Here is a 16,118-nt window from a genome sequence, read left to right on the forward strand (position 1 = left end):
TTAGTTATACAATGAATGGTAACAGAGTCAGTTACTTCTCAGTAATGTTGATAAGCTCAGTTACAAGTTCATACATATGCTAATTTTTAACCCTTGGTGTGGATTCCTGTACATGGTGAGAGGACCTCCCAGAGAAGGTTCTGTTCTTTCAGTTTACCTCTTCTGGGATCTAAACATCCACCCACATGCTTGCCATACATGGTGACCCATGAAGGGGAGGAGAAGATCCAGGTGGTTGAGGGGTCCAACCCTACACGCCACTTTGGCCTTGAATTCCAATAGACGGGCAGCCTTGAGGTGATGCCCTAGGGTCATTTGGCTAGTCCACTTAGGCTAGGATCAACCAAGTACCAGTGTTGGATGTTCTCAACAGGTGTTGTGGAGATTGTATCTGATGCTAGTGTTTAAGTATAGTGCTCACAAAACCCTGGCATTGCTGCAGTATCCTTGTTTGGCACTGTAGTGCATCCCCTCGTAAGGCTCCATGGTGGGTTGGATCAGTGGGCACTGAAATGTAGCTTCTTTTTTTATGGGTACTCCTCCTTCTAACAAAATAAATAAAAATGAAAAAATTGAAAAGCAACAGATCATGGGAAAACAACCACACATGGATGACTGTTTTGTACAGTCAATATTACAGCCAGCTTCTGTACCTCGATTACTTCAATTCTTTATCTGAGAAATCCTTTGGGTATATGTCTCCATTTTTCATTCAAAAGGGATTAGAGGGACTTGCTGGCTTCCCAAAGTCAGTAAGGAAGTTGTACTCTGGAGATATTTTGGTGGAAACATCTTCACCACAACATACCAAACTCCTCTTGAAATCAAAAGCCATTGGGGATATACCCATTGAGGTTACTCCCCATGCAACTATGAATTCTTCCAGAGGAGTTATAGTTGAGAGGGATTTAAATAACATTTTTGAGTTGGAAATCCTTGCTGGTTTCTCCAACCAAGGCATTAATTACTGCAGTGTGCTAAATCTTCACTTGTAAGGACAGAATTATGGACCCTACCAGTGTTCTTATATTAATGTTTACATCACCATGTCCTCCTGCCACAGTCAAAGCTGATTATCTGAACTGCAAGATACAGCATTACATTTTTTAATCCTCTCGGATATTTCCAGTGTCAGCAGTTTGGTCACTCAAAAACATCATGTCATGGTTTTTTGATATGTGCTCATTGTGGTGGTAAAGACCATGATACTTATGAATGCAACCTGGAATCACACTGTGTTAACTGTAGTGGCCCATACCTCTCTTACTTTATTTCTTGCCACAAATGTCTAGAATAGAAAGAGGTTCAATGCTTAAAGACGTAATAATATCACCTACCTAAAGGCTCGGAAATTATCGTCTCCAACTCCATCTCGGACATATGCTGCTACACTCCATTCCACTACCACAGTGTGAGTGCAGTCAGGTCTTTCCATGCTTCCAACAAAGTCATTTGCAAAACATTTTAAGAATCTTGTGTCCTCCGTAATTAAAAAAGTTGCACATCTATGTATATTTCTATCTCTGTCTTTACCACTCCTTCCAGTGACTGTCCAGTTTCACTTCCTTCAGGTTCAAGTGTTTCCTCAGGTTCATTCTCTTCTGCAGCCCTGAGAAGTAAATTGACCAATCATTCATGACCTTAGCCATTGGAATCTTTATCCATAGACACAGGATGCATGGGGGTTGATATGTCTTCATCAATAAAGTAAAAAACATGGTCGCAAACAGAATATCTCCCCCCCCCCCACATTCTCTTTCACATAAATAACAATGGCCACTCTGATCCATTGGAATTGTCGAGGTTTTCAATCAAATATAGATGGCATTAAGGTTTTGATTGATTTTTACCATCTCATGTGCCTCTCCTTACAGGAAACATTTCTCAAACCTGCTGATACAGTCACCCTTTGGCAATTTTCCTTGTACAGAAACAACAGGTCATGTGATGGACAAATGCATGGTGGGGTGGCATTGCTGATTGATCAGCATGTGCCCACCCTGTCTTTGTCACTTGATACACCTTGGAGGCTGTAGCTATCTGTGTTTCCTTGGGTCATACCATCACTATTTCTTCTCTCTACTTGTCTCCTGAAGAGATCTGTAATCAGTCAAACCTTGATGCCCTCATTGAGCAGTTACCATCCCCCTTTTTCCTATTGGGGGATTTTAATGGAGATAATCCCCTCTGGGGTGGTGCTAGTGTTGATGGGAATGGTCAAGCTATAGAGCATATGCTCTTGGACCACAACCTATCTCTCTTCAATAGTGGTCCTTATACTTATTTTCATGCACATAATTAGTGTTTTACTGCTATAGATCTTTCTATCTGCTCCCCTTCACTTTTCACTTACTTTTCTTGGAGAGTGGACAGTAATCCACAGGGAAAATGATCATTTTCTTTTCATTTTGAAGGAGACTGGCCATGGTTGATGCAACCTGACCCATGTGCCTCAATGAAAGTTAGACCAAGCCAACCTTTCCTTTTTCATTACTCTCTCTGAACTTGATCCTGCCATCGATAGATGACTGTGTAGCAGCAGTAACTAACTGTATTGTCCAAACAGCTGCTCAGTGTATTCCTAAAACCTCGACATATTTCCTATAGTATCTTCGTCCTTGGTGGAATCCTTCCTGCCACATGACAAAAAATACTCAAAAAAGGGCCTGGGATACCTTTTGTAAGTATCCCACATTTTAAAACCACATTGCATTTCAACAGGCCCGTGCACAAATCAGAAAACATAAAATATGAACTCTGAAAAGCAAATGATTCATTTTAAACTTATTCCATTGGGAATGAACATTACACCACTCTATTAATTTATGATAATAATTTGAATATTCATATTTAGCAGTTCAAGGGCTTTGGTAAAATAAAACTATATCCAACCATGAAAGGCATCAATGAATAAATGAGTAAAATTTTCTCCTAGGAGGACAGAATTGTGTAACTCATGTGGTTTGTGTTAATAATGCCCTGTCTATTTTCATTGTATATTGATTTCATTATTGCAGTACTGGTGTGACATCTGTTTATGTTCTCTTTGTTTATCAAATTCAGAATAGCAGACTTTATTTGCACAGATTTCTTATGTTGGAACTTTCAAACAAAATTCAAAAGCTTTTTTAAATTGATGTCTTGCCATTAAATTTTCTAAAACTAAAGTTTATTGAGCTGTCTGTGGTCTTGAATATCAATCACATGATTCACATCAGGAATAGGATGAAAAGAGACATTGTAAACATATATACTATATGCACTGAGCTAGAAACTACAACAAAGGTAAAGCTATTATTTGCATAGATCCTTTAACCTATTAATTATAGAAATGAGAAATGCCAAGAAATACAAAAAGTATGATTAGATACAGAAGCAAAAACTAATGAATTAATGAATTATTTCATAGATGGATAATGTGTGCATTATGTGCTATTATAGGTCTCTCATTAAAAAGTTGATTTTACTTTGGACATGTACCTAAGTTTACATATTTATGATATGTTAAAAAACAGTTTGTGTCTTAATAACACAATGCATATATACAGAACCATCCACATATAGAAACACTATTTGCCTTTGTAATACAATTGACTGTATAAATGAAAACTACAGTATTTTGTCAGAAAGACTTACTAGGTTAATCCAATAAAAATAATAGTTTTACATTGGATAAAAGTACTGTCAGCCTCTGTAAAATATATGTAAGTGAAAACTATATAGTAACTAGCATAGCTAGGACACATTAATTACGTACTGAGAAACATATAAAATAACTTGTTCATAGTAATATAGTGCATATATAGAACCTCAATAACAGCACCCAATTTTGTACACTATATGCTTAATAAAACCATCCACCTATAGAACCTAAGTTTACTATTTGCCCATAGAAACACCATCCATCTTTGTAACAGATATACATTTAAATGTATAAACATACGTTTAAATTTATATATAATCCTACTGGAATATCTGCTTTTGTAAAACATACATAATTCACCTTGGCACAATATCTGCCTGTAAAAATCTTAATATAAACATCTGCCTATAGTAACAGCATCCACATATAGTACTTTCATAAAATCATAAATCTATAAGCCTTATTAACCCTGCCCATCTATTAGAACAGATTCTCCAGTATCAAAATATGGTATCTTTCTTTCCTTAAGATGGATGTACCCCATGATGCCACTTCATGGCTTTGGAACATGTAGTATAACAATTATGTCATGTGACAGACATCTTCCACCACAGCAATCTGCCCTCTGGTACTATTTCATGGACTGTAATGTCATTGTGTCTTGTGTGTAACACTATGTCTTCTGTGATTGTATGATCACCAAGCAGCTATATTGAATTTGCCCCTCAAATCAGACTATATACCAGCTGCATGGAAGCTAACAGGTAATTCAACATTTCTGAAAGAAGGAAAGTCAGTCAATGAACCATAAATCTACAAACCAATCAGGTTTATCAGATGTACTGGTAAACATCTTGAAAAAATAATTAGTTCCAGATTTTAGGCATATCTCAAACTGATATCAAAATTACTGGCAATTCAGAATGGTTACCAAAAATCAAAGCAATCTATAGACTATATGGTATGACTCACAGAAACCATAATAAATGGTTTTAGTCAGAATGAATGCACTGTTGCCTGCTTTCTTGGTATCAAGAAAGCCTTTGACAGTGTGTGGCACAACAGGTTAAAATTTCAAATATTATGTGATGGCTTTACTACTTTCTAGATAACAGAAAAGTTATGATATATGTATTGGGTGCCTTCTTGGATTATGTCACTCCAGGGACAGGTGTCCTGCAAAAAAATGTAGTTAGCTTTGTACTATTCATCATGTATTTGTGTGAAATATCTCAGATACAAATTCCTGCTTCAGTTCCCAGTTTTCTGATGATGTTATTATATGGGAGAGTTCATATACACCCCAACCATTGCCACAGCAAATCTACAATCATGACTAAATGAAATAGAAAACTACTGTAACAGTTGTGGAATCAAACTTACTACTCCAAAAGTTATATTATTTACAAAATAAATTGAAATCAATAAACACTCTTACAATTATACCTAAATGGAACCCTTCTCCATGTAGCTAGTTCAGCAATATTCCTGAGTCTAATTAATGATTCAAACTGAATTGGACCAGACGTAAATAAAATCATGAATAAAATATGATGAAGAACTAATTATAACAATGTCTGACTGACAACAGTAATGACACAACAACTGAAAATACATAAAACCTGTTATAGAACATGTGGCAGAACATGTCTTCCCTGCATGATTAAGTGTAACTGAAAGATATATAAATAAATTAAAGAAAATACAAAACTCAATAATAATTCTAAAACAAAAAGTTATCATAAGTACAAACACAACATTTCTTCACAGCAATTGCAAGCAGCCCCACGTTGTCAGACAGACTTCTTAATAAATCAGTAGGTTTAAAGAAAAATTGACCAGAAAATGCTTCTTTAAGCAACCTGAAAAACTTATTGTACATGATGCCACACTAAATGTAGTGAACTAGTTATATAACAAATGGCCATCTACTAGCTGGACATATTGTTAGTTTTATTTTAAAAGGATATTTATTTTAAAAATTAATATTAGTATTGTGTATTCTATTAGCACTATGGAATTTTTTGTGAGAGCCAGGTTATATGTTCATAATGAATGATAGAATGGAAAATATTTACAAATAAAAGTAGAAAAAAGTCAGCATTTTACACCCATGGAAAATGGTTTGAAAAGGCCACTCTCAATCATAGCAAGTACACAGCAACTGCATCATCCAAAACAGTAAACAAACAAACAAACAAACAAACCGTAGAACAACAACTGAGGTGGAAGATAAAGGTACAGTGTTTACCAAATCCTCTCAGTTTTCTTGACCAAACAACAATAAAAGAGAAACTTCATTTCTTGATCTGAGAGAGAGGCAAAATATGCTGATTTACATATTTGCTTATGACTGCATTCTAATTTCAAGTTTGTTCAGTTACTTAATTTGTCTTCTCAACTCGGAAGCAATGTAACGTAACCGTATATAAAATAAACAGCGTATAACTATGTTAGTGAAACTTATTTTTCTCTTTTTGTCTTTATTCTTACAATAATGTTTTATCCATTCAATTCTTTGAACATCTTGTTATATGGGAGGAGTTTATCTGAGTACCATTATTTCTCTGAATCAGAATACTGTAACTTCTCTGATAATAGAACTTTATATGAATTGTGTAAATAAAATGTATTAAATCCTACCAATTGTGTTTGCTCTATTACTAGTTGTCCCCTACTGGTACAGGGGTAAGTCTACGGATTTACAACTCTAAAATCAGACATTTGATTCCCCTCAGTGGACTCAGCAGATACCTAATGTGGCTTTACTATAAGAAAACACACACAGACTTATTACTAGTTTGTAATGTTTTGTATTTATTTTCTAAAAGTGATTTTCTTTTTAATTCTCCAGTGAACCAAAGTGTTTCTCGTTCATTTTGGTATTCTAATAATAACATTTTTATCTTGTATTTAAAACCAAGTGACCTATTTATTTCATTCCCAACATACAAATAGAAGATCAGCCATTTGTATTTCATTCCTTTTGTACTCCATAAATAAAATTTTATGTATTTCTCTACCTTCACATCAAGGGTATCTTTTTTAATTTTTTTTCACAGTTTACAACTCGCAACATTTATACTTCCATGTATTAAGTCCTAGAACACTAGTTATTGTTAAATTAAGTTGCTGTTTGTTATGTTTACCCTTGGATTACCACAACATCAATTTTAAATTCAGGAATTTTATTATTACCTTTTTTTTAAGCAGAAAGCTTTAATTTTCTTTTATTTTCTATTCATGCAGGTTATAACAACCCTAGTATCAGTGCAAGACCACTATTTACAATCTCTGTGAAACTTCTGCAGTTCACTTACATTAACAGAGAAAAAATATATCAACATTTATCCCACAATTTAGCTATGAGAAAACAAATCATGTTGCAACAAAACAAGTGAGAATTCATAATATGTTTTGATTAAGAGATCTTTCTTTATTTGTTAGCTCGTTTTGTGAATTGGAACCTTAAAAGAGGCACATATTTTTAATAGTGTCTTTAAAGGACATTTGAAACTGTTCCCAAAATATGTTATTAATTTTTCAATGTTTTTAGTACTTGAAACAAATAATGTGTTCAAACTTTTTTTAAAAAATAATACTTTCAAATATATGTTTTCCACAAGTGATGATGGTAACCCAAAATTATTCTTACTTTATTTCCTTGACTGAATTTGTAAAAAATTATGTTATAATGGATTTTATTGTGTGAGAATTCTTTTGGATTATAGATAATGAACAAATGCAAAATTAGGTCCACTTAATTAATGAAAAAGAAAATATTTAATTATCTTTTCTAAACTGCATGTTGATAGACCTAAGTTCACATCAGATGCTACAATAATTCCATTTATTTGATGACTTCTAACGTACGATAATTTTTGTTTGTTTGTGAAAGTTTCATGCAAAGCTATCTGCCGTAACTGCTTTAATTTTTAAGTGATAAAGTAGGAGGAAGACAGATAGTCAACATCACACACTGCAAGCTTTTGGGCTACTCTTTTAGTAACCCATAATAAGATTTATGATTTACAATCATCTTATAATACCTCCATGGCTAAAAAGGTGAGTATGTTAAGTGATTGGTTTAGGATCTACAGTTGCATATTGTGAGTTGAGAACCATTTATTTATACGAATGAAACATTTTCTAACTTTATGCCTGTAGTTCGAGTCTAGTTTCATTGCAGGTCTCTTTTAAAGTTAATTTTGTTGTTGTTATTGTTTTTGCCAAAACACTGTGCCAAAAGAACAGTTTTCATTATTAAAGTGGTAATGAGGATAATTGTAGCAAATATCTTATTTTACACTTGTATGAACATCTCCAGCGATAAACAGTTAACTTCTTAACACAATATGTGTCTTTAATCCTAAGAGCTTTAACGGCTTTTCCATTCCATTCATTATTTAAATCTCGGAGAATGCTGGAAGAAATAGACAGTTTTGACTGTAAATTTTGTTTTATTATGGAACTAAGGTAGTGAATCACTGATCCAACATAATCTCATTATAATTTATCAATTTTATTATTTACTTTTTAAAATATGTTAATTGTCAATATAATATTTTAAACCTCAAAAAATAGGCAAATATGGATAATTCACACATAAAAATTGATTGCTTTTGTTTAACAATATATAACTCATTACCCATATCACATTTTATCAAGGAACAAACATGACTGTGTATAAACAACTGGAAAAAAAAACTTTGTTTTTACACATTAAATATTTTTTTTGCATTATTTATTAAGATTAAAGACACACACATCACTTTAGCTTCCGAACACTAAAGAATATGGTATATAGAAGGAATTTTTTTTTGTGCAATGAATTGTTTTTTACCTTTTCCCTTGCATGCCATTGTATTCCTCCCAGGAGCCATTGAAGCATCTATAGAAGGATGTGTAGATGTGTATAACTATAATGTGCAGCAGAATAGCATGCTAACATCCTTTCCCAATACAAACTTATTTCTGCATTTAATTGATATGTTTGTTGGTATTTGGCCCATTTCTGCTTTCTTTCCTTCTGGCAGTCCCTCCACCCCAGTTAATATAATAATTGGAGTGTACTGTAACTTCTCCTCTGCACATTGGGTACTTGTCATCTACATATTGGTATTTTCTGGGTGTATGTCCATGAAGTTCAGTAAGGCACCTCATATGTACTGTAATAGTTCTACCAGTTTTTGAAAAACAACAATATCATTCTTATTCAGGATTTTTCAGTTTGTTTTCACTAAGAGAAACTGTTTTTACATTTTTAATTATGGATCAAATGGGGAAAACACAGGTGATTTTAATTATACTCAGGACACTAAGTTTTTTTCATAATAGAGTTATGTAACATACATAATTGACTACTATTACTCCACCATGCATTGGATTCTTTTTAAAAATTGAGCTTGAAGATTTTACTGTGAGTGAATACATGTTTTGATAAATTCTTCCACTTGGAACTTTCCTTAAAACACAATGTATTGTCTTTTTTAGCAACTTCTTATCTGTCTCCTTGTAAGTCAAGTTTTCAAAATATATTGTGGACAGGGTCTGAACAACTGTGTTTGCCAGACTGTAACATATTGTGAGTCCAGTATAATGCCAGTATACAGTTCAACATTAACAGGAAACATATGAGACATGGGACTATATTCAGTATTGATCCTTTGCTGTCTGCTATCTTCACTCTGGGTCAAATTGTTTGGTACTTTTGACTCCTAGCTGTTAAAGGTCAAAATGTGTGATATTGATTCATCAAGTTAGGTACAACACACAAACAGGCTCTGATGAAAAATTCATGCAAACTTCTTGATTTGTCATATAGAGCCTTCAGAAGCTTGCAAGCTTTATGATTTGGGCCATGTGAAACTAAATTTTTAATCCATATCTATTTATTTGCACTTGAGAGTACTTGCCTGTGTTAAGGGTTACCATGCCTGACAAGAGCGAAGGAAAAGTCACAAACCATTATATTTGAAGAAACAGAGTTCCTGATCAAATGCATTCCTTAAACCAATATATGAGAGTATTTCTGTTATGTCTTTCTGTCAGTATATATAATGCTTTTTGAGTTATTTTGGAAAGCTGAGTTATTTGTATATATTTTGATACAAAAATTGAGCATTTTATATTGCTACAATTCATTGAATATAAGATATAAGCTATACCTTGGAATAACTTATTGTTACACCTGTATTCTCTCTAATTGGTTCCTTCAATCTTCTACTGCCTGTTGTATTGCTAATTACCAACTTGTAGTTGAGTGCCTTCATACATGCAACCTCAAGGTCTCAGATATAGTATGGATTGTCCACCTTTATTCTTCCTCTGGGTAATTTTCTCCAATCAATCAGCACAGACAGATGTACTTTGCCTGTCATTTGGTCATCAGATACTAAGGTGGTTCTAACTGCTGCATCAATTGTCTCATTGGACATTTACTTTCTTTACCCCAACATAGCCTTCATTTGTTCACGTGTTGTGATTTTTTAGCAACTCTCAGTGTTTGTTACATGCTCTGATCACTGCTGGCATTGTTGACCTCTCTGCTAACTTAAGTTGGCAATGCATTTTCATTGTTTAATTGTGGAGATAGTATTCCTTCTTATTGTGAATCTGATGAGTTTTCTAAATCTTGTTTCTTCTAGTAGTCATATCCATGGTGACAGTCACTTTTTTCTTGTATTTTGCGAGTACCATTTTTGTTGGTTAACTCCAGCTGCTTTATGTTGAAATTTCTGTGGCTGCTTGTTGGAGACAGATTTGTACTTATTCTGAATGTGACTTATTTTATAACAAGCATAGTATCTTTTCTCCCTTTTGTCTCCTTTGATGGTATTCATGCTTCTTGTTGGTTTCCGTGGTTTCAACTTTAATTGATTATTTCTTTGACTTACCAAATATACTCCCTACATATATTGTTCTGCATGCTTGATCATCTCTTCCATATATTTTGGTGCGTAACTCATTCAAATATTTATTATTTTTTAAAACACTTAATTGCCTAATTTGTTGAAGTATATTTGTTATTTTTTCACTGGAATTTCCACAGCATCTTCCTAACCTACATTAAAGGTCTATAGGCATTAATAAATTACAGACATAAATAGGGCTACTGCCTATAACCTAGTAACCTATAAAAAGCAGCCAACCAACTGACTGGCACAAAAACATAGAAATACAGAGGAAGGAGAAATATATATTGTGATGTCTAAATATAAGTGTTTAATGATAAGCAGTATAACAGGAGAAAATCAGAAATTTCTCTGTGTAGCAATTTTAAGTTCTCTTAACCCTGATTTTGTTTCAAGCATAGTAAATACTGTGTAACTGTACAACACAGTGAAACAATCTTTATATCAACATTAACAATAATCTACATTTGATATAAGTTTATAGTATGGCACCATTACTGTACAGCTTTCAGTGTATCAGAAGTAAGTTAGTAATCTTAAATATGTTACAGACTTAGTAAACATGACATTATATACCAATAACAACAATGGCATTCTTCTTGGGGTGCAGATGCTATTCATGTAACTGTGGTTTTGTATCCTCAGTTCATCTACTGACTTGCCAATGAAAAAGATCAGTCTATATTCTATACAATATGCTCAAATTACAAAAGTTCTTCCAGTGAGAAAGTGCATGTGACATCCTAGTTTGAACAATCTAAGCTTAACAAACCCTTGAAATAATGAAGTTGGTTATTACATGCAGAAAAGAAATTCAGAAGTAAAAAGTACAAAACAAAGCCTTTTATGCAAAAAGCAAATACTGCATGAGAAGTGAAATTTAATCCTCAAATTATTTATGTAGAAAAATGAAAAGTACCCATACAAAATGTTTCACATACCTACATCATAGAAAATTAAAGAGAAAAAAAATTGATAATAATATTCATAATTCATGAAATATAGAAATAACATATACATGCAATAAAAATTTACATTCACTTTACCATTGGAATACTTTCACACAAAGGGATTAAAAGATAAATGAATCATAATGAATACATAAGTTAGGGATATTAGAGACCCTCTACTTTTACTACAGCCTCAATAATAATTCTTCCAGTGCCCTTAATCTATCTACTGACTTGCCAATATAAAAGATCAATCAGACAGCTGGAGGATAAATAACTTTAAGACAAAAACTATTCACACATACTAAACCAAACATGGAACAAATAAATGAAGCACAAGAGGTTATTTTAGTTTGGTGGAGATTGGTAAACATCTCTAGCTTTGGAGACTAGGTTTTGGGACTTCTTCACAAGTGGAAGTGTGGCAGCCATGGTGGATGTTCAATATTGATGTTTGGCACTGTGTGAACTCTCTCTCTGTAGATGTCTGGACCATCATCACCTAGCTTGTAAATCCTAGTGTGGTCATTCTTTCCCAGTGCTTGGATAAATTCTGCTACTACTCAGACAGATGTGGGCACCATGTTATTTCAAACAAAATCATTCAACAGCTTGAAAAGTAAGGGTTATTATGCTCTTTCACCTGAGTTTTTGAAGTCAAAATGATTATATTTTAGACATTATATCTGTTAACACCAATCATCTTGTGAGTAGTTATCATTAGACATTCTATGGATATCTGTTTATGAAACTCTGTTTAAAACACAGAAAGTAAGGAATATAACACACATATGATCCCATTAAACCCTCTGATATTCAAGTGGAAATAATAAAAAAGAGTTGAAAAATTTAATTTAGAAATACCACTTTATAGCTCAGAAAGCAATAATGTACTGGACAGAGACTTATTACAGTACTTAAGAACAGGCAATGATTACAAGATCAATGACTAAAAGGAAGTACATTGGACCAATCTGTTAGAATATGAAATAAAGGTATGTCTGGCCAGAAGCAAGTAATTTTCATGTCATTGGCACATACTAAAGCTATATCCAGTCTGCACACAGAAATTCTTTTTCATTGTTTGTTTTGTTTTAACATTTCTTCTGCTCTATGGTGACCTTCACCATAGCTGTTTGTATGCAATATTGTTTGTACTGACTAGTGCAGACTTAGTTGCTCCTCTTACACATCTGCTCTGGGTGCAGGTCCCTTACATTTCACACAGATATTACAGTATTTCACTGATCCTTGTGAAATTAGCTCTGTTGTACTGGGGAATGTCTTCTGGCATGCCAGTTCAAGTTATTGAGTGTGCTGCTAACACATAAGCTACAAACTATGCTAAAGTACAGACCAGTAAATAAGCCTTAGCACATTTGTGATGTTAGAAAAACATGCAGGTTCAAGAGGTCTTAATAGAAATGAATAAAAACCATATAACCTGAACACTCTCAAAGGGTGGCCCTGTCTTCTTCAGGGGCAAACTGGAAATGGTGGTGTGATCAAATGAGTGATAATGTATAACGGGAGTTTAGTGACATCAAAGGTCATCCAGTTTTTCAGGAAATGTCTATTTCTTTATGTACTGTTCTAAGCAACTCATTTCTGGTACAGTATATAACCTATAGCAAGAGTGTATTTGAAAACATGTCAGGGATATTTATTTTAGAAATAGCTAAATATATGTATATTTAAAACTATACTGAAGTGTTTAAGTAAAATAAAGGTGAAACCTTGAGATTGATTAAAAAAAGATATCTAATTGATTTATAAAAACAGGTTGGATAAAATGTTGAGCAACAGGGAGATCTATTTCACTGTTAACAGTAGATTTATGGTTGTTGAAACGTTCTCTTTGTTTGTTTGTTATTTCCTATGTATTGGTGATTGCATTTTTTACACTGTATAAGATAAATGGTATTTTTATTTTGCAAGTTATTTCTTTGAATATATTAAAGTTTCTTTGATTGTACTTATCAGAAAATGAGTCAATGCTTTTTATAAATTTGCAGGTTTGACAACAGTCATTTTTTGATGAGATGTAATTTACTTTTGTGTAAACAAGGGTATCTTTTAGAGTTCTGCATTTTTTAAAAGAGACAATGGGAACTTCAGGAAATATCTATTTAAGATGATCATTGAAGCATAGGAGATGAAAATATTTTTCAGAATTCGTGAAACATTCCTGAGTTTAAAGTGATAGGTAATAATAAGAAGAGTTCTATTTGAACAATTTTGTATTTCTCTGATTTATGATGTTTTTCTGCTGAGTGTTTTTAGCCTTTTAAATTTCTCTTTTGATTTTGGTATATTTATGTTCTCTTTGTAACATGGTTTGTTTTAGATCTTTGGTGAGTTTTCTGTAGTCTGTTTCATTTGAGCAATTCTTCCTATGCCTATATTTCCTGTGGGAATTGCAAATCATACAATATTAGCACAACTGTTTAAAGTCTTATCCTGAATGTGGTCAGTAAGACTGCTATGGTAGGTTTCTCACAAGTATGTGTAACATCTTGTTGGCTTCTACTTCTTACATGATGCAAAGTCTGAAGATTTTTCTGTCTCATAGCTCTGGGGACTACTAGGTTCATTATAGGTTTGAAACCACATTTTGATGGTTTATAACAATGATACAGCATGTCTTCCTACATATGCAGTTATTCTTGCACTACTCTTATTGAGTAGTGTAATTGATCATCACATTATAATGGACCCATAGCTCAATGAAACAACATTTTCAATTGCAAGATTCTAACCTGCAATCTGCAAGTTGTGAGTCAAGAGCCTGAATCACCTGGTCAGTATCAGGTTCTATGTGTGAGTTCAGTTGGGATGTATAAGAATCTAAATACATTTGTTTAAGTTGTGCAAAGCAACTAAGGCTATCTGCCACCATCCTTAATATTGAGCTTCTTACTATAGGGAAGTCAACTGGCTAGCATCATCTGCCTCCACCTCTTATGGAACTCTATACAAATGAATAGGCATGTTTGTCACATTATGATGTTTTTGGTTAGCATAATCTAATGATTGCCTTGTGAATTTAGGGTAACATAGTGAATAGTCATTGTTACCAAACACATTTGTCCTTTCAGCCACATGGGTAATGCAGTGACACAGTTAGTTCCACTAATCATTGATAAAATACTAGACCAAGAGCTGTCAGTAGGTGTTGTCAGTTGATTGCCTTTCATCTGGTCAGCAGCTGAAAACTAGTGATAATGGGATATAACCTTAGAAGTTTTGCCATAACTCGGAAACAAAGAAAAGCATATAACAGTTCCACAGTTAAAAGAATGAGCATGGTTGGTGGATATGAATCAAACAAGTGACACTCAGATCACAAAACAATTCTGCTACTTACTGGGTTATGTTGGCTTGAAGTGTAGAACATTTTAATAGTTTGTACATCATTTAACCACTTTGTTTTTGATGAAAATAATGCTAAATGAAAAATTTATAGTAGCATTATTTCTATTGTCAGGATAGTTGAAATAATCGAAAGTTGTAATAATCAGGAATAATTGTGATTTGTTGTTTTCATGATTTGTAACATTGAGTTACCAATTTGAAAAACCCTAAATTTATCAAAAATATTCATAATGTTTCAATTATATGGATAAAGTAGTAATTGAAAACAGTAATTTCATTTAGTTGATTATTTTCTTGATATTAATCACCTTAATCATAGTTTCCAGTAATCAGTTATTTTACATGAAATTATTTCTCACATGTAATCTATTAATTGTCCAACTCAAATATTGAAGCTAGAGTTAAGTATTATAGATATACATACAGGGCTCTAACAAACTGGCAAAACAATATATGTATCATTACTGTAAGGGGCATTCTGTACATTATAATTTCTTCTTTTGCATGTTTGCTTTTTATATAAAGTAAAAAAAATGCATTCTTACAAACTTATGTTTAGTTTAGAATGATAGAACATTTCATTATTGTACTTCCATGTACAAATTTATAGCAAAATATGTTTCCACACAGTTTAATTATACTATTTATATGAAAGGTTTAGAAGCTATAATTGATTAAATGTATTTTATTTATTGTAAAATACGAATTCCAAAAGTAAAGAATAAATGTAAAGTAACTATCTAAATATATGTGTAACTCCTTGAAAGTATACAACCAAAACTCCCTAATATAAGCAATATATATAAATATTTAATGGGCTAATCAAAGTAGAATGTACTGTTAATTGATATTTTAAGAATATCAATAAACATCAACACTTCTGTCCAAACTAAACCAATTCTATTTTTGTGTTTTTGTTTATAAATGTAGGGGAGGTTGCCATTCAATAAAATCAGATTACTTGCTTCTAAGTTTGGCCATCATAGCAGCCTCGGGTCATTTCACGATGCCTGGTATGGAACAAAAGGTAAAAAAGTAACAACAAGATAATTCGTTTTTAATGTGTATAATTTTATATTTAGATATACAAAATTTGATTCTTTAATGCAGTAGTAACAGTAACAACAAAAAAGTTATATCTCTGTTTTCAAGAAATATTTACTTCTTTAAAATAATATTCAAACATTTTCTTTTTTATAAGCTTTTTATTCTCATTTTTTCTGTTTTGTGGTATTT

At 32.9% G+C, this 16,118-nt stretch overlaps 1 protein-coding gene across 8 annotated transcripts in view; it reads left to right on the forward strand.

Moving 5' to 3' along the window:
• LOC143230438 (cyclin N-terminal domain-containing protein 1-like) overlaps window positions 1-16,118 on the forward strand; it is a 123,919-nt gene that overhangs the window by 80,499 nt on the left and 27,302 nt on the right. For 7 of the 8 annotated variants that reach the window (XR_013016441.1, XM_076463982.1, XM_076463983.1 and 4 more), the window contains 2 exons: window positions 6,893-7,040; window positions 15,813-15,909. Coding sequence is in view for 7 of the 8 variants with exons in the window: in XM_076463982.1 (XP_076320097.1) it covers window positions 6,893-7,040; window positions 15,813-15,909 (245 nt within the window). In the remaining variant the exon portion in view is untranslated. The remainder of the gene's footprint in view (window positions 1-6,892; window positions 7,041-15,812; window positions 15,910-16,118) is intronic. The other variant, XM_076463988.1, reaches the window with a different exon arrangement.

Source organism: Tachypleus tridentatus, chromosome 10 (genome assembly GCF_004210375.1).
Source record: "Tachypleus tridentatus isolate NWPU-2018 chromosome 10, ASM421037v1, whole genome shotgun sequence".
NCBI lineage: Eukaryota > Metazoa > Arthropoda > Merostomata > Xiphosura > Limulidae > Tachypleus > Tachypleus tridentatus.